The sequence below is a fragment of the Tinamus guttatus genome, unplaced genomic scaffold, assembly GCF_059628265.1.
Source record: "Tinamus guttatus ecotype Peru unplaced genomic scaffold, ASM5962826v1 Tinamus_guttatus_pri_ptg000467l, whole genome shotgun sequence".
In the NCBI taxonomy this organism is placed as follows: domain Eukaryota; kingdom Metazoa; phylum Chordata; class Aves; order Tinamiformes; family Tinamidae; genus Tinamus; species Tinamus guttatus.
Window position 1 is genome coordinate 392,816 of NW_028289001.1, and position 20,042 is coordinate 412,857.

At 45.6% G+C, this 20,042-nt stretch overlaps 1 protein-coding gene and 1 pseudogene across 1 annotated transcript; both read left to right on the plus strand.

The window, feature by feature from the left end:
* Positions 1–398: 398 nt before the first annotated feature.
* Positions 399–14,464, plus strand: LOC148593027 (endogenous retrovirus group PABLB member 1 Env polyprotein-like). Its single transcript, XM_088532704.1, has 3 exons — positions 399–444; positions 5,768–6,501; positions 14,099–14,464. The coding sequence occupies exons 1-3, from the start codon at positions 399–401 to the stop codon at positions 14,462–14,464; spliced, it is 1,146 nt and encodes a 381-aa protein (XP_088388830.1).
* A 3,143-nt stretch (positions 14,465–17,607) lies between these two features.
* On the plus strand, positions 17,608–18,480 carry LOC104569356 (mediator of RNA polymerase II transcription subunit 18-like; annotated as a pseudogene).
* Positions 18,481–20,042: the final 1,562 nt, after the last annotated feature.

Consider the following 20,042-nt stretch of genomic DNA (forward strand, 5'->3'; position numbering starts at 1 on the left):
GTTTCTTCTATTTTCCAAAAAACTGCAGAATTTCACTTTTGGCAGTTTCTTATGTGCTTACTAAAAGACCAGGATAGATGTGCTTTATCTGTTACTTGGTATCTGAATTTCTATCCAAATGCATAGCACAGTTTACATATTATTCTTCCAAAACAGGTCACCTTAAAGACCTGCCATACCACATGAAGAATTGTTTGATATTCTCTCCTTTCTTCTGTGTGTGTTGCAATTCTTTTCCTGCTGTCATGAAAGCTTCAGCTGGCTGCAGCTGTGAAGCTCTGCAGCAGCAGTTGTGTGAATTTTTGTCCCCCTTAAGTTTCCTCAGGCAACAAAGTTGTTACATGTTACCCTGTCTCGCTGCCAGGCCTAGGGGCTGAAGCTCATGTGGGTCCGTGACGATGCCGATGGCACTCGTGTGTCCCAGAGCTAAGGGAACAGGAGCCGGTAGTGGGTGAGCCCCCCCCCCCGCCCCCAGCAAGGACACCTGCACAGACATTGCACACCACTTCCCAGAGGAAGGGCTGAACTGTAGGGATTAAATAGTTAATGTAGAGTGTACTAATAGACTAGTCAATACTTAGTCTCTAAGTGCAAGGACTCTTGATAAATGGCATGACAGGAGGCTCTGTATGGAGGGGTTGCCTATCTGCAAGGACTCCTGATATATGGCAAGTAAGGATGTTCTGCATGGAGGGGTTGCTTATTCAGATGTCCCAGTCAGCAATAAAATATAGATAACATTGACATGAAAGCAGAACAGGAAAACAGGAGGGGGAACATTTTTGGGGTAAGAACGGTATAAAAGAGGGACGACCGAAGTGGTCGGGGTCCGTGGTGTGACCCCTGCGCGGGAAAGCCCGGACCCCAGCTAGCTGGTAATACTTATTATCTTTCTCCTATCATTAAAAAGCACAATATATCGATGGTGTTTGCCTCTTTCTCCGTCGATTCGAAAAACGGACCCAACATTTGGGGGCTCATCTGGGATTCGAATACGAGAAAGAAGGAAGAAATAGAGAAAGATAATAAGTCAAGGGAGGCCTCAGGGGGTGAGAGTGAGCCGACAGAAATCCAGGTGGACGCACCGAAGGATAGTTGGCTGGAGTCTGAGGGAGACGTCCCTCAGGCTCCCAGGAAAAGGAAGGGTGGTTGGTTAGGTAGGTTGGGTATACCGTTTCTCCTTAACGAAAGGAGACCGGTTTGGGAAGGGCGAATTCTGTTAATAATCGCCCTTACTGGTTTACTGGCAGTTGTATTAATTTTGGTTTTAAGTGACGAGCTGGATACAATGGGACAAGGGAAATCCATCCCTTTGTCATTTATGTTAAATCATTTTGGATATGTTAAGCATAGGGCACATGATTTATCTGTAGAAGTGTATAAAAACCGATGGGAGATATTTTGTAAAAGTGAGTGGCCAAGTTTTGACGTAGGCTGGCCGAGAGAGGGAAGTTTAGATTTAAAATTGGTAAGGAAAGTAAAAGAGGTAATAATGAGACCTGGGTCGGAAGGGCACCCAGATCAATTTCCATATATAATCACCTGGGAGGATTTGGTTTTGCATCCACCCCCATGGCTGAAACCTTTTGTGGGAGGGAATGGAAAGGATGAAAAGGTTGATATTTACCTAATGAAAAAGGAAGGGAAAAAGGCGGTATTATCAGATTCGACTTTATATCCAGAAATATTGGATGAAGAAAGTGGGCATAATCCCCCACTTAGGCACCTCCGCCTGAGGCACGAAGGGAGATGAGTAGTAGTGATCAAAGGAGGGAGGGAGGGGAAGACAGGGGCCCAGCATTTGGGACTCGATCTCACCAAAGGGGAGACGAGGGAGGTGTGTCAAGCACCTCTCAAGCTTTCCCAGTTAGAGCAATTGGAACAACAGGGCCTCAGGGACAGTGTACGTATCAATACTGGCCATTCTCTTCTAGTGACTTGTATAATTGGAAAAGTCAAAACCCCTCTTTTTCCGAGAAGCCGGGAGCGTTGATTGATTTATTAGAATCCATCTTGTTTACATATAACCCTACCTGGGATGACTGTCAGCAGCTTTTAAAAGTGTTGTTTACGACCGAAGAGCGTGAGAGGATCCTGACCGAGGCACGAAAGTTGGTGCCGGGAGAGGACGGGAGACCCACCGGGCAGCAGAACCTTATCGATGAAGGATTCCCATTGGTAAGACCACCGTGGGATTTTGAGCAACCCGAAGGTAGGGAGCGTCTCCGAACATACCGGCAAACGTTGATGGCAGGGTTGCAGGCGGCGGCACGTGACTTAACTAAAGTAATTGCCGTCAGGCAGGAAGCCGAAGAAACCCCTGCCGCTTTCTTAGAGAGAATATTAGAGGCGTTTAGACAATTCACTCCTTTAGATCCTACGAAAGAAGAGAATCGGGCAGCTGTCATCTTGGCATTTGTAAATCAAGCTGCCCCGAATATAAGAAAGAAATTGCAAAAGATTGATAGGTTGGGGGAGCAAACTTTACAGGATCTTTTAAAAGTAGCAGAAAAGGTGTATAACAACAGGGAGACTCCAGAAGAAAAACAGGAAAGAGTGAGAAGGGAAGATCGGGAATACCAGGCAAAAGAAAATCAGAGAAATCAAAGGGAAATGGCTAGGAGATTTTTTGAAGCAGGAGGAAAGTCAGGGAGGCGAAGAAGGGGACCGTCACCCCCCAGAGGAGTTGAGGTACGGTTAGGAAGGGATCAATGTGCAATTTGCAAAAAGAAAGGACATTGGAAAAATGAGTGTCTGGAAAAAGGAGAAAGGGGGCCACCTAGAGTACTGGTGGCAAATGAAGATAGCAACTGAAGGGGCCAGGACTCGGAACCCTTCCCCGAGTCTTGGATAGAATTAGAAATGGAAGGGAAACGTGTAAAATTTCTGGTAGACACAGGGGCTGAATATTCGGTGATAAATGAAGCAGCGGGGAAGCTATCGACAAAGAAAACTCGAGTACAAGGGGTAAATGGGAGTAAGGGGTATCGGTGGACATCAGAAAGGAAAGTAGATGTAGCTAATAGACAGATCACGCACTCTTTCTTGTATATACCAGAGAGTCTGGTACCATTAATGGGCCAGGATCTCTTAACTAAATTAGGGGTAAGGATATATTTTGAGGATGATGGAATAGAAATCAATGACCGAGAAGGACAACCGATACAGGTCCTGACCGCTAGATTAGAGGACGAATATAGACTGTATAAAGAGAGGAAGGAAGAAATTGGACCAGAAACTTAAAAATGGATGAGGGAAATCCCAGAAGTATGGGCAGAGAATTCGGGAGTAGGAAGAGTTAAAAGGAAAATTCCTCTGGTCGTGGAATTGAAACCAGGAGCTCACCCGATTAGGGCTAAACAGTACCCAATGACCCCTGAAGCTCGACAAGGAATAGCAAAGCATATTAAAAGGTTACTGAAAGCTGGCATTCTGCGTAAATGCAAATCTCCATGGAATACTCCTCTGCTGCCAGTAAAGAAGCCCGGAGGAGATTTCAGGCCAGTTCAAGATTTGAGAGAAGTTAACAAAAGAGTGGAGCATGTGCATCCTACAGTCCCGAATCCATACACTCTGTTAAGTACGATGCCACCAGATATGGGATGGTATACAGTTTTAGACTTAAAGGATGCCTTCTTTACCATCCCCCTGACAAAACAGAGCCAGGAAATGTTTGCTTTTGAGTGGGAAGATCCCGAGAGCGGATACAAGGGTCAGTTAACTTGGACCCGATTACCACAAGGGTTCAAAAATTCACCGACTTTATTTAATGAAATACTGCAGGAAGATCTGAGTGAATTCAGGAGACAGAATCCTAGTGTGAAATTGCTTCAGTATGTGGATGATCTGCTGCTAGCAGCAAGAACAAAAGAGGACTGTGAGGAAGGTACGAGGAAGTTGTTGCAAGAATTAAATAAACTAGGATACCGAGTAAGTGCTAAGAAAGCTCAGCTATGTAATCTGGAAGTAACATATCTGGGATATAAGATACGAGATGGTAGGAGATGGCTAACTGATGCCATGAAAGAGACTGTTCTTCGGATTCAGGAACCCAAATCTCCAAGAGAGGTTCGAGAATTTTTGGGGACGGTGGGATACTGCCGCTTGTGGATACCTGGGTTCGCAGAAAAAGCGAAACCTCTGTATGAGGCGAGTCAAGAGAAACTGGACTGGCAGTGGACAGAAGCTATGAGAAAATCTTTTGAGGAACTGAGATTAACCCTGCTAGAGGCCCCTGCACTTGCACTCCTGGACCCAGCCAAGGATTTTCACTTATATGTGAGCGAAAAAGCGGGAATTGCTAAGGGAGTGTTAATGCAGAAACAAGGCCCTTGGAAAAGGATAGTGGCGTACTTATCCAAAAAGTTAGATCCAGTCGCCACAGGGTGGCCCTCGTGTCTCAGAATTATTGCAGCCGTGGCGTTAATGGTTAAGGGCGCAGACAAACTCACGTTTGGGCAAAAGCTGTATGTAACGACTCCTCATTACGTAGAGGCATTACTCAAACAACCGCCTGAAAGATGGATAACAAATGCTAGGCTGACTCATTATCAAGCCTTGCTTTTAAACCCAGGAAGAATTATGTATACGTCCCCAATGACTTTGAATCCAGCCACTCTCCTACCTAACCCAGAGTATGAAACAGCTGTGCATAATTGTCAGAGGGTGTTAGCTGAAACTACAACAGTGCGGGAAGATTTGAAGGATGAGCCGATGCAAGGAGGAAAAGTGTGGTTTACAGATGGAAGTAGCTTGGTCGAGCAAGGAAAAAGAAGGGCGGGAGCTGCAGTGGTAAATCAGAACTGAGAAATAGTTTGGAGCCAGCGTTTACCAGACGGCACTTTGGCTCAGAGAGCGGAACTGATAGCCTTGGCTAAGGCACTAGAAATGGCAGAAGGAGAGCGAGTGACGATTTATACAGATAGTCGCTACGCATATGGGACAGTGCATATACACGGAGCAATATACAGAGAAAGGGGATTTCTCACCTCTGCGGGAAAAGAGATCCGAAACAAAGAAGAGGTTTTGCACTTGTTATCAGCTTTACAGAAACCCAAAGCAGTGGCAATTGTGCATACCTTAGGACATCAGAAGAAAACCGATACGATAAGCAGAGGGAATGCAGCTGCAGATAGTGCAGCCCGGCAAGCCACGTTAGAAGGACAAATACAAAAGGTACTAGCGCTGACCCACAACACGTTAAGAGAAGATGTGGAAATTGGGGAGGATGAATACACCCCGGAGGAGAGGGAATGGATCCAAAAAGTTGCAGAAGAACAAGGTGCTGGAGAAGGATATTATGATACAGGAGGAAGAATGTTAATTCCCAAGCAGATGGGACAGAGGATGGCGCAGCAGTTGCATAGTACTACACACTTGGGGGAAAGAAAAATGGGACTGTTAATAGAAAAGTTCGGGTTGAGATTCCAGGATCATAATAAAATATTGAGGGATAATAGAAGGGTGTCAAGCGTGTCAGGAAATGAAGCCATCGAGGGTCAGAAAGGTGCATGAAGGTATAAGGGAAAGGGGTGGTGAACCTGGAAGGCATTGGGAAGTAGATTTTACGGAAATAAAACCAGGTAAATATGGGTATAGATATTTATTGGTATTAGTAGACACATTTTCGGGGTGGATGGAGGCCTTCCCCACTAAGCGAGAAACAGCCCAGGTGGTAGCGGTCCCATATATGCAAACGGGACATTCTGTGGGATAAATGGGACAGTCGACGGGTTACAACAACGATTCCCTGCGGGATTACCCTTAGGAGCATATGGGGGGGATCCATCAGGACAGGTACATAAGAGTACAGATTTGCTATGGAATAATGGTACCGCTAAGGCCTTGCCAGATGGAGTGTTTTTAATTTGTGGGGATAGAGCATGGCAGGGAATACCTAAGAATGCCTATGGGGGACCGTGTTATTTAGGGCAACTGGCAATGATAGCCCCGTTGTTAACTATGAAGCAGGAACAAAGAAGGCAAAAGCGTTCCCTTGGTTTAACACCAGAATGTAATGATAATGTACAATTAATATCTGTAACTGCGCGGATCGCCTTAGCTATCTTTGTACCAGGAGCCGCAGCAGGAAATGCATTAAGGGAACTTTCAAAGTTAGCCTGTTGGAGTGAGAAGCAAGCAAATGTGACAACCGAGGTATTGGAACAACTCCTGCTCGATCAGAACAGCCTGCGACATGCACTACTACAGGATAGGGCGGCTATAGACTTCTTGCTCCTCGCGCATGGGCATGGATGTGAAGAGTTTGAAGGACTATGTTGTTTTAACCTGTCTGACCATAGCCAATCGATTCAGCAACGATTGCGCTGGCTCAAAGAACACACTCAGAAGATAACACTGGAAGAAGGACTAATGGACGGATGGCTAGAGTCATTGTTTGGAGGGTTACCTGGGTGGATATCAGGACTGATAAAAGAAGGATTGCGCATATTTGTAATTCTGTTATTGCTGTTACTATGTATCTGTATAATATGGAAATGTGTAATGGGGGTTATGGAAAAAGCTACAAATCGAGTTAATTCTATGCATATAATGCTTATGCGACAAACTCAGAAGAATCGAGAAAGGATTCTCTGATATTAACAAAAGAAAAAGGGAGGAATGTAGGGATTAAATAGTTAATATAGAGTGTACTAATAAGGCAGTCAATACTTAGTCTCAAAGTGCAAGGACTCTTGATAAATGGCATGACAGGAGGCTCTGTATGGAGGGGTTGCCTATCTGTAAGGACTCCTGATATATGGCAAGTCAGGATATTCTGCATGGAGGGGTTGCCTATCTATAAGGACTCCTAATAAATGCCATGTCAGGATGTTCTGCATGGAGGGGTAGCTTATCCAGATGTCCCAGTCAGCAATAAAATATAGATAACATCGACATGAAAGCAGAACAGGAAAAACGGGAGGGGGAACACTCTTGGGGTAATAACGGTATAAAAGAGGGACGACCGAAGCGGTCGGGGTCCATGGTGCGACCCCTGCATGGGAAAGCCTGGACCCCAGCTAGCTGGTAATACTTATTATCTTTCTCCTATCATTAAAAAGCACAATATATCGATATTGTTTGCCTCTTTCTCCGTCAATTTGAAAAACGGACCCAACAGAACCAACTAGGTATCTCATAGACTTGAACTCTTCTAAGTGTAGCTAATGCTGTTGGTACACTCACCATGACTTTGATCCATTCTACTGTCAGCACAGGGGAACCTTCCCCACGCTGTGGATACATCCTTTTAAAAGAAAAAGCTAAGGTAAAGGGGTCATCCTCCCTCTCTAGTCAGCTGTATTTTGAAATGAAGTGAGAGCTTTTTTAATGATTTATTTATTTATTTTTTTACAGACACGCTTTCTTAAAAACATGCGCCTTAAAAGACAAGCCTGTCTCCATGTGCTATTTGGGGTTGGGTCAGTTTCCCTGACTCTCTGCCTGGGGTTGTGGGAGGCTGGTGCTGCACAGCTGCAGCAGAGATGCTGGTGTGGGTAGCAGAGGGTGTGCTCCTTACAGCAGCATTTCCCTTTCCCACAGCCTTAGGGCAATGCTGTACAGGCAGGTGCTCCTGGCAGGCACACTGTGCCTCATGCCCACAGCAGTTGCAACAATGTGACATGTCCGGCATTGGCACCTCTGCACTTTGTTGCCCTGTCTAAAGATCACTGCTGGCCCTGAGAGCTTGCTGCTTGCAACATATTCCTTGGGAGGAGGAAACCTCTGAAACCAGTCCTATCTCTAGAGTGCCTTTGGAATACATTATATAATGCCCAATTACCTACAACTTCCCATCTTCACAACTGCTTTATGTTCAAGCAGCTCAATTACCACATGGCACAACGAGGGCCTCCAGCTCCAGCTTTCACAGGTTTCCCCCAAATCCAGAATCCAGCAACACTCCTATTCTTATGATGCAGAGGGGTGGAAACACTATGTCTTGGCATGAGTATTTGCTGAGCTCTACAACAGCAAAATAAAGACCAACCTCTCTTGCAGAGAATCATATAGGTCAGTCTAGGGATGAAGTAACTATGCCATAAAATGATACCGATGACCAGCATGACCTGGAGCCACCAGACCGGGGCAATCCCCTCACGCTCGCTGCAAGCCTAGCTGCATGAAGCTGGAGCTTCCAGCTCTCCCGACTGCTACTGCAACATGGTTTGCCAAATTGCTGCCCTTTAGCCTGTAATAGGCTGCTGGGCTCTAAGGACAAGCAGAAGGCAAAGCCAAGGGAGAGGCTGTACCCTTGTAATCATTAACTAACATTGCCAGAAAACAGTCCTTCAGTCACCCTGAAGGAGGCAGCACCACTGCTAGCAGCTATGCAAAGGTTCACTGAAAACCCTACTTCCTCCCCAAAGTGAATGGCAATGGTGCCACCCTCTTGCCCAGGAGTGAGCAGAATGGGCAGGGCCAGGCCGTGCCAGGGAGAGACTTCACTGACAGAAGAGATTCTGAATAAACAGAATAGCATTTTTTTCAGGAACTATCTTGTGTTTTCCATGTGGTAATTGCTTCTCTGCAAGTCTAATGAATTCGACCGTTGCTAAAGAAATGTTCTCATGGCAACTTCTTTAACATATAAAACAAAGCACACTAAAACGGTAATGTAAAAAAAAAAAAAAAAACCAAAAAAAAAACCACCACCAACAACAAAAAAACTAATGGACACATTCTTATAGCATGAAAACTAAAACGATCTTCAGTTTTTGTTTTGGTAACATAGTTTAAGAGCCAACTCTGGAAGCCACCACAGGTTAGGCTGGCCAGCTCTTTAAGCTACCTCAGTTGAAAATTTTCTTACTTTGCTAGATGGTGTAGAATCAATTATAATGTGTATTACACAAAGTAGTTATGACTATAGGTTATCAGTTACAAGATTTTGTCATCTTCTGTTTCTATCACTCTCTGTAAGCTTAGCCATCCGGCAGCGGATCTCTTACAGTTGGCCCGAGATCCCAATTGAGCACGGGCCTCCATGAGGTCGAGATGGAATCCCAGGCCATGCTTGATCTCCACAAATCAAGAACACTCCCCTCAAGAAGTGTCTTTGGGGTAGAGCTATTAAAGTTAATTATCATGAAATTGCTGCCTGTGTTATTACACCAATAGGACACGTTTTTATAGATGTGCCCGATCGGGGATACATCCTGATGTAGGGGGACGTTGTACAGGGGGGTGCCTTTGACCGTCCTTAACCCGGACTGAAAAGGCTGACGTGCAGAATCACTGAATTTCGGTAAACAACTTTTAAGGAAGTACCTCCTGTACTTGAGGAAGTTCCTAGGGCTGAGATACTGTTTTTAAATCTTGCGGTTAGGCGCTTGGATACGGCTTAGCAACCTATGATATGTTAGTACGTTAATGCTTGTAACCAATTACTGATGCTCTGCCGAGATGTTGCTATGCGAATTGCTATATATTGTGATACGTAACGCGGAATGAATGAAGTCAGTTCCAGCTTCTATGAAGTTGCTGTCTGGCATTCCTGACCCGCTCCAAGCTGCAACATCCTGATAAGGCAGTGGTTGTGTTCCCATGTCCCTATGTTTTGCCTTTTGACCAGCATAATTGAACATGATGCACCAGTCCATCTGAATTGAACCAAGGAGATCCATCTCCTGAGGTTCCAGGTAGAGGTCCACCAGTGCCATTCAACCAGATCCATTTCAGTTCTGGAACCGTTCCATGCCTCACAGCTCCTGAGCACCCGAAGTCTATGACGTCACATGTTGATTGTTGACTACAGTTCACCCATGAGTAATGATTACCTGGCCTATTCAGATCTCTGGTATTATTAACCCATTGTCGGCATATAGTACAACAATTGAAACCCTTGCATACAGCCCGTGCAAATACCCGCCACCAGTCATCTTTCTCTGCTCGAATTCCTACTAGATAAGTAGGAAAGGGGTTTCGAGGATCACTGGTGGCTAGACATATGGTGTTTTGATTGATAGCGTTGGCTAGGGTTACCCAGACATTGACGTCAATTCCTCGGGGAGGGGCTGGAACCCAGGCCCTTCCCCCACTTATTCCGAGGAAGAGGAGGACAGTGACTGCAACGTGGGTTGCACACACCGTGCCTGGATCCATCCTGGTTAAAATCACCCACACCTGCCCACTCACTCCCTTCGTAGAATGACCTTTAGGGGATTGTCAGGGTCCTTGGAAACAGTCCACTTATCTGTATCCCGATCAGTTTGTGGAGGAGCCGGTTTCACGTGGGAGTGATGGATCCACACAGGTTTTCCAGCGACCTTTACCGCTGTTGGAGTGCATAGTATCACCTGGTACGGCCCCATCCACCGTGGTTCCAGTTATGCCGTCTGGAACCTTTTGATGTACACCAAGTCCCCCGGTTGGTATGGGTGAGCTGGCTCTTGTATAGGCTTCCGGCTCTTGTAGTGGTCTCGCAAGCCTCGGTGTATCTGCTCTCATACCTTTTGTAATGCCTGGAGGAACACTGGAGAGCTGTTAGCAATGCTCACGGTTTTGGGGAACAAAGGCGGGGGTCTCCCACAGAGTATTTCATAGGGGGATAGCCCTATCTTATATGGGGTGCACCATGCTCCTAAAAGCGCCATTGGGAGCAAATTGACCCAGTTAGCCTCTGTTTCAATATTCAATTTAGTGAGTGTTTCCCTTAAGGTACGGTTCATTCTTTCTACCTTTCCTGAGCTCTGGGGTGGTGGATACACCTCAATTTCCAGGTGATTTCCAAGGCTTTTGCTACTAACTGAGTAGTAGGCTATGAATGCAGGGCCGTTGTCGGACCCTAAGTGAGTAGGTAAACCAAACCAAGGAATTATTTCTTGCACGAGTTTCTTCGTAGTTATAGAGGCAGTTTCTGTTCTTGTTGGGAAGGCCTCTACCCATCCCGAATATGTGTCCACAAATACTAAGAGATACTTATACTCCTGCTTTCCAAGTTTTATCTCCGTAAAGTCCAACTCCCAGTATACCCTTGATGCATTCCCCACCTTAGTCCCTTGACTGGGTGAGGATATCTTTGGGTTCACCTGGGCACAGGTAGTACATTGGGTAGAGATCCTCTCCAGCTTCTGACGTAGATTCAGTGTCCAGATATGAGGCCTTACTAGTTTGAGTGTCTTCTCAGGAGAGAGATGCATGCTGGAGTGGAGGTTCTGCAGCCAAGTTTCGGCCATCTGTTCGGGCAGGCATAGTATTCCCCCGGGCAGATACCATCATCCTATATCCCCTTCTCCTTTTTGTTCCTTCATATAATCTTTCTCGGTTTCAGTATATTTAGGGGACATCTCGGGCAGCTGGGTTTGAGGCATTAATGCCGATATTTGCATTGGCCCCACTGGCTGTTGGGCCACGTGTTTTGCTGTTCTATCGGCCAGAGCGTTGCCTTGTACCTAGGGGCTATTTCCCTTCTGGTGCGCTGGCCAATGAACGACCGCCATCATTCATTTAGCCCATACAGCTTCCAGCAGGGCTAAAATTTCTTCTTTATTCTGTATTCCTTTTCCTTCGGAGGTTAACAGTCCCCTTTCCTTGTAGATTTGTCCATGAACATGGATGGTGGCGAAAGCGTACCTGCTGTCAGTGTAGATGTTCACTGCCTTTCCCTTTGCCCATCGAAGTGCCTGGGTCAAGGCAATTAGTTCAGCCTTTTGTGCTGAGCTGCGACGCGGCAAAGACTGGGCCCATATTACCTGACCATCTTGAGTTACCACCGCAGCCCCGGCATATCAGACTCCATCCTTCACATAACTGCTGCCATTGGTGAATAGGGTTTCCTCCGGAGAGGTAAGCGGTACATTGGTTAAGTCTGGTTGGAGGCTGTGAAGTTCATAGAGAATTTCTGTGCAGTTGTGCTCAACTGGCTCAAGCTGTTCATCTGGTAGTAAAGTTGCTGGGTTCAGGGCAGTGGTCCTCGAGAATCTTATCCTAGAGTCAAGCAGCTGGGCTTGATACTTTGCCAGTTTGTTGTTTGTCATCCATTGTAAAGTGCCTTCTCTTAGGAGGGTTTCGACTGCGTGGGGGGCTATGACAATAAGTTCTTGCCCCATCATAAATTTATCTGCTTCCTTTACAAGTTCCGCTGTGGCGGCCACTGCTCGCAGGCAGGGTGGCCACCCAGCTGCCACAGGGTCTAGTTTCTTAGAAAGATAGGCTACTGGTCTTTTCCAAGGACCCAGGGTCTGAGTAATTACCCCTTTCGCCACTCCTGCCCTTTCATGTATGTACAGACAAAAAGGTTTGGATATGTTAGGCAGGGCTAAGACAGGTGCTTCTATAAGAGCTTGCTTAACTTACTGAAACGCCTCTTCTTCTTGGGGACCCCATTTCAACGGAGTGGCTTTCAGCTTATGGAGAAGGTCCCTCCCTATAAACACGTGAGTTACAGTTTGCGTTCCTAAATCCACCCTTTGGGACGTGGTCCATTTATAGGTCTCCATCCATTCAGTGGCACCCTGTACTCTAGTTGTTTCTTAGGACAGGGGGCCTAATGGTTCTTAAGTACTAAGTGTGACGCTCCGGTGCCAATAATGAACGACACGGGTTGCCCCAAAACCTTCAAAGTTACCCTGGGCTCTTGAGGCTGTCAGAGCCCCAGCCCTGTCAGTTGTTTTCTTCTTTCATAAATAGAATTGCTCGTGAGTTTGGTGGCACATTTCGGTAAGGACACTCATTTTTCCAATGTCCTTTCTTTTTACAAATCGTGCACTGATCTCGGTCAAGAAGGGATAGTCTGGGGGGATTCCCCATATTATCCCTTCTTTCCCTTCCTTGGGGAAACTTCCTATCTAGAGGACGACGGGGTGGAGTGGCTTGTACAGCTGCCGCTATTGGTGCCTTGGTGATTATTATTTTTTTTTTTCCAAGGCATCCTCGGGTGTATCCCAACCATCAAATACCTTCTGAACAATTTCTACTAGCTCAGTTCTAGTTTTTCCTGCAAACCCATCTCGTTTTTGTATCTTTTTCTTTATGTCTGGGGTTGATCGTGACACAAAGGCCAGATTAATAGCTTTTTGGTTTGCAGGGTCCTCTGGATGGATAGGGGTATAAATTCAATATGCCTCTAACAGGCATTCCAAGAACACAGTTGGGGACTCAAAGGGTCCCTGTTTGACTTCTGCTACCTTTGATAAATTAGTGGGCTTTCGTATCACCCTTTGAAGCCCTTGCAGCAAGTGTTGGTGACATAGTTTGGTGAATCTGCACCTGTCTACCCTATGATAGCCCCACTCTGGTCGTTGGAGGGGCACATGTTCATCTTGAACGTTCCTACGACCATGTTCGGTCAGATCTTCTATTCCCAGTATTGACTCTCTAGCCCCTCTTAGTATCCTTTCCCTTTCCTCTGTTGTGAATAGTGCATGGAGGAGTTGTTGTTGGCAATCATCCCACGTGGACTGATAGCTATACATCACAAATTGAAGAAGGGGTCTTGTGAGAAAGGAGGGTTTTGTTGTTTCCAATTATACAAATCCATGGTGGAGAAGGGCACGTACATATATGCGCTCCCACTTCTTCCAGGGACCTGCCTTAGCGGTAAAACTGGTACCAGGGAGCTGGTGGAGTCAGGAGAGGTGCCTGCACCAGTTCCCACTGGTCCATAAGCTTGACCCCTTCTGGTGTGGGGTGGGGATAAAGGGTCATCCTGGACAGGATGACCGTGTTGATCTGGCACCACAGGGGGACTGTGTGGTTCTTGCGGGTTATAGGGTAGTAAAATCAGATCCTCGGGTGGCTCCTGGAGGACAAGGAATTTAGGTACAGGTGGTGCGGATGAAGTGGGGGCCTTATTTTGTCCTAAATTTATTGCCAGTATTTTACACCCATTTCCACATTTTACCATCCATTGCTACAACCACATAGGAGGTTCTTTTAAGATATCGTTCCAGAGGACAATATACGAAACCTGATCAGGGTGGCCCGGCTCCCCCAGAACGATGAAGAACACCTTTCGAACTATCTGGGGATCAAATGACCCCTCAGGGGGCCATCCTACTCCAAATGTTGGCCATTCCATACTACAAAACTTTTTCAATTTATCGGCTTTTATATTAAACCCATAATTTAGGAGAATCCATCTCCTAAATTTTAGGTTGTTAGACAGGAAACAATGAAGCGGTCCTTGGGAATGGAAGATGTTTCTCCCATTCCGTCTGGATTCAAAGGACAAATAAAGCAAACAAAACACAACAAATACAACAGTAGACACGACACAACGAACACAAGTCACGGAAAACCTATTATTCCCAACAACACAAACCTCGCAAAACCTGAACCTATTCCCAAGAAAACGCAGTGGCGTCCCAATGCGTGCCGATGGCGGGGAGTTATTGTCTCGTCAGACCTCCCACGGTCCACCACACCAAAAATCGGGGTGCCCCTTAACCTCCTGAATCGTACGATCCCTTACACCTCGAGGTTTTTTCGAGATTCGGGGACCTGGAACGTCATCAGGTAGCGCTCCCCCTGGAAGCGTTCCCCCGGCGAAGTCGGGCGGCCCTTCCCAACCAGGGAGGGCCTGGCGATTACAGACATCCTGGACGAGCCCCCAAAATGTTAGTTTGTAATCCCAGTAATCACCCGCACACTCAACCTGGTGGGTTAAAAAGCAAGCTTTTATTAGTTGGCCAGCTGCAGAGATCCACGCTGCTCTGGAAAGATACCCACATTATATAGACAGTCTTAACTTCCTTATCTGCCTATTGTGTCTTCATGACATTCACAGTTGGTTCCTCTCTCACAATTCTCTTTTTGTTTTGCAAGCTTGGAATGTTCGTTTCACAATTCTTGCCTATTCTTATCTTAATCTTCCTTCAGTGGGTTTCAGCAGAAGCAGATAGCGTTGCTTAGTTAACCCTTTACAAGGTCCCACTTTTCGTTGGGTCCTTCAGTGGTAAAATGAATAATGAAACATTCTTGAGCTACCTGTTAAGAAATTACTTACTGAATAAGCCCAGTGTTGAAATTCTGTCAGCAATTTGTAAATATTTAAATTATGTAATAGACTCATTATATGTTACATAGCTGAACGGAGTAGCTTTTTTAATAGCCTTGCATGCAGATTTATGGAGTGGAAGGCTTTTTATTATGAATTCACTGCCAATGAATGGAAAGTATGGTACACCTGCTCTGAAAGCAGTTCTGATACAGGAAGGTGTAAAAATGAGAGGCAAGCCCAAAGCCTGTAGAGGGCTAGAAAAAATGTCCAAGTTGTAATAAGGAAAAAAAAAAAAAAAAAAAAAAAAAAAAAAAAAAAAAAACACACACACAAACAGAACAAAACAGAACAAAAGAATACATGAAGCTTTTATCTAATAGACCCTCCCTTTGCTGCTCATGCTACCTCAGTGTGCAAAACAAGGGCTGATCACCCATTTCGCCAGATATTTTCTTTCAGGTGTTCTGCAGGGAGGACTCTGCTCTGAACTGGAAATTTTGGGATCCAGAGCTGAGCCCATGTTCTGGCCCAAAATGCACATCCAGTTTCCCTGACGCAGACAGGCATCTGAAGAAAAGCATCAAAAGCAACTGAGCAGAAATCGAGTATGTGGCTGAGAATAAGGTGCTTTCTCATTATTTCTATCCCAAATTCTCTCCCATCTCTTCCATCTATCTGACCTGCTGCCTTTTGTGCCTCTGCATCCATCTTCGGCAAGTGCAAAGAAGGCCCCGTTCAAGATACCTTCCAGCTATAACAGTGCACTCCAGAGCTGCAGCCCAGCAGCTGCAGGACTGTGTCAGTGCCGCCTTGGACACAACTGGTGAGGGGATTCGGCAATGTTCTCTTTGTGCAGGTGAAAAAGCCACTTGTGCTCACCTATTTTCTTTAGTCCTACCTGCAGTTTACCCAGTTAAGGATAACACTGATTTTCTGCTTTGTTTTGCATAGTTCCTAAGACTGTGGGGCTGAGCTACTAGAGGCAGCTGCAATTAGGGAATTTCAAACAACATATACATCAAATTGGATAGGTAGATACCCTCTTGTTGATACTTTTCTTAAGCATTTATGTTAATGCTGTCATGTACTTCTGTTAAGCAGAGCAAGGAAAAGGGGAAAAATGAGGTCTTATAGAAACTGTACCTGCAAAATACGTTTTTGTATTTTGAAAAGTGCATTTTGACTATTTTTCACTTTTACTAGCTATCTTTGATACGCACATACACATACAATTTTCATCCTAACTGCATTATGACATTAACTAAAGCTGTTATGTACACAAGAGAGAGTCTAATTCACATTCTTAGAAGCGTAAGGAAGCTTTAAAACTGTAAACCAAGCCTCTTATTTACTATTTTCTCTGTGTATTTCCACAGAGGCCTCTTTGGACAATCAGGGTGACGTGCACATGGTGCACAGGCAGCGGCAGTCACTGGGCGTGCGGTTTCTCCCTGCTGTGCTTTACTGGGTGCCCTTTAAGGTTGTGCTCCCGACTAGCTCCCACCTGTCAGGGCTTAAGCAAAACCTATTACTATTTTTGCAATTTCTCTTTGGAGGTCTTTGACCTGTGTCAACATTTATATTATATATTTTTGGGAGACAGGGGACACCACCACTGCATAGAGATAGTAACTGATAACGGAAAGACGTGTCATGCTGGTTACTTTCCGTGGGGGCATAAAGGGCTGCAATACTGAGATACTGAGTTCAAAAATGACAAGGGTAACACAAAAAGCAGCATAGGAAAAAACAATAGCTCTAGATTTATGAGCTGCAAGACTGAATTGAACTGGCCCATAGTTTCCACGTCTGATTCCTTTCCAAAATGGAGATGCTTCCCACTAAAATAAGGTGGAAAAATCCACAGTCTCCTGGTGAGAAACCAAGAGGCTGGATTCTTGCTCTCTGAAACTGCATCCCTGCTCCTATTTCATGCTCAGACATCACAGCCACCCTGCTCCCTACAGCAGGAAGGGGATGGAGCTGGTGAAAACTTCATACCAGAGTTACCTGTTGTTTTCACTGCTTTCAGATAGAGCCAGACTGCAGACCGTGCTTAGAAAAATGCCTCCCCCCAGACCAAATCAACAAATTGCAATTTAATATTTTAAAATAAATAAAATGATAGAAAATAATCAGTTACATGCAACACATTATGGATTACTTAAACTGAAAATATCAGTATATACCATAAAGCCACATACTCTTCTACCCTCGCACTATGCTGATTCTATATTTTTTAACTGATGTCATTTATATAATATACATATAAATATATATATATATATCTCATAAAACCTGTTTAAGAGGCATCAGCTTCACCCCAAGCATTAAAGCAGCCAGCGAGGGACGACTCCGGTGGCGTTACCTGCTTTTAAACAACGCCTTCAGTGCCCCCCGCCACACAACGGGCGCCCCCAACCGCGCGGCCGTTGGGGCCCGCCCTGAGGGTGGAGCAACGGCCGCAGGGCCCCAACGGCCACGGCCCGGGCCCGTCCCGCCTCACCTCCGCGCACCAGCCTCGCCTCAGCGCATTCCGCCTCTCCGCGCCGCGCCCCGCCGGGCCGCGGGCGGAGGCGGCTCTGCCCCGGCCCCCATCCTGGCCCCGTCGCGCCGCGTCAGGTTGCGCCGCTTGCTGCGGCGGGCGGCGCGGCATCATAGAGGCGCCCCCCATGACGAGGATGCCCGTCACGGGCAGCACCATCAAGAGGATGGAGTATCTGCTGCAAGGTGGGTGCGGGAGAGGTGGCGCGGGGCGGGGGGGGCGGGGGAAGGATGGCGCCGTGCTGCTCACGTCGTGTCCCATAGGCCCGCAGGCAGCGTGGTGGACCAGAGCCTGGAGAGCCTCCTGCACGGCCTCTGTGACAACATGGAGCCCAAGACCGTGGTGGACCAGGAGCTGGTGTTCCTGGTGAAGGGGCAGCAGGCGAGCCCCTTCCTGCGGCGCGCCCTCGACAAAGATGGCCTGCCTTGGTACCTGCGCTACCTGGGCCAGCCCGAGATCGGTGACAAGAGCCGCCACACGCTCATGCGCAACTGCATCGACATCGCCACCTCCGACAACCTCACCGACTCCCTGGTCGAGATGGGCTTCCGCATGGACCACGAGTTTGTGGCCAAGGGGCAGGCGTTCCACAAGGGCATCATGAAGATAGTCGTGTACAAGATCTTCCGCATCCTGATGCCGGGCAACACCAACAGCATCGAGCCCCTGTTGCTCTCCTACCTTGTAGAGCAAAATGTGGTGGGCGCAGGCAGGGCAGAATGTCATTTCCAATGACATGAGGAACTTTACTGAGCAGCCAAAGCCCTTAGTTCACCTGGAAAAAATTGACCCCAAAAGGTTAATGTGATTGAAAAAACAGGCAATTAAGGCATTAGTTAGAGGAGTGAATCCAAAGCAGCTATTCCTTTAAGAGAGCTTTGGAGGACAAATCAAAACAGGGGAGGGGAATAAAGGGCTGCACATTGATGTTTTATCACTTGCAATTACTCTTTTTTCATTTGTAGATGTGAATAAAAGCAAACACTTAAGACCATCAACAAACATTAATAGCAGTATTCCTCTTCCTACCAGGGAAAAAAAAAAAAAAAAAAAAAAAAAAAAAAACACAGAAGACATAGGGCCTAACAATCCAAAACATCAAACAAACAGAAGAAGGAATTCCAGTATCCACACATCTCAGTGCTGCCCTTTTTTAGGCACCGTTTTCTTATACTACCTAGCAATCCTTTTTCTTCCAAGTAATACCACTTAATGCAAGATATGGAAAGTGTTGTTTAACATAAGAATAAAATCAGGATCTACACACCGTATAAGAGACTAAGTGTGTCTATTTACAGACAAATAGTAATATAGTCAGCAGCTAGAACTGAAGATACTTTATAGGGAAACTGTTTCTGGTAACAGCCAAAATCAGATTTGAAAAGCAGCTTAACAATATTACAATCATAAGAGGTATTCAAATTCTCCTTGTAGCTGTTCCATTTATTCCATTGAAGTTATGTATGACAATCTCAGCTAATAGGATAGTAACATCCTTAATTTACTTGCATTTTGTCTTTTTTAGAACCCTCATACCCTCCAGGTGATAGGGAAAACTGAAACAAGTTTCATTTAATTAAAAACAAGAGTATCAAATAGCTGTTAAGTTGATTACAGGAATCATTTTGTTTAGCATCTCAGTAGAAGGAGAGTTGCTTACCCTTTATTTCAGTGCTACTTGAAATAGGAGAGTTTTCTAATATGGTTCAAACAAAGTTGGGAAAACCAATAAAGGTAACAAAAGCCTATTTACATTTCTTATACTTTACAGAAACCTAGAAGGCAACCACTTACTACTAAAAATACAAAAGTGTCTGCCAGAGACACTGTGGAGGCCCACTTCAAGGACAATAGTACCAAATGCCTTGGTAGTAGATAATTAACCTCAAAGAAGGCAGTACCAAATGTCTTATCAGCAAGGAACAAAGGAGGAGGACTGCAACCATGTGCAGAATGTCTTGTCAGCAGATAAGGAACAAAGCAAGGAAAAGATAACTGCAACCACACCGCTGGCAGGATACTGACTGGTTGTAAGCTTCGCAACACTTGTGTTGAGAGTATAAAAGTTGGTTTGAGAATAAACTCTGCATCCCAGACTGAGTCCGTTTCTTCACAAGGAGCAGCAAGACTACCATTTTTTAACTTGCTGCTTGGTATATAACAGTTAAGGGTATATAACTGCCAAATACCACTCCTGTAGGAAGAAATCTCAAGTTAACTGAGTTTTCATCACAGGAATTTGGGCAGTTGAAGCCCTGTTAACTGGATTAGTGATCACTGGGTACATGCCTCTCAAATGGTCCTCCGAGGCACAGGAACAGCTGACTATTTCAGCACAGCTTCACTGAGCCAATTGGCTAAAAATACCATTGTGTTAAATATTTAGCAATGCTTTTCAAATAGAATATAAATGGTGATGCAGCCTATGTGATTTTGCTCATTATCGAAGGTTGAAATGCTTTGAGGATGAGGACACATCTACAATTGTTTTGTCCGTACTGAAGCATGACTTACCCTCGTTAGACTACACCTTACCCAGGGGTTTTGCATCTG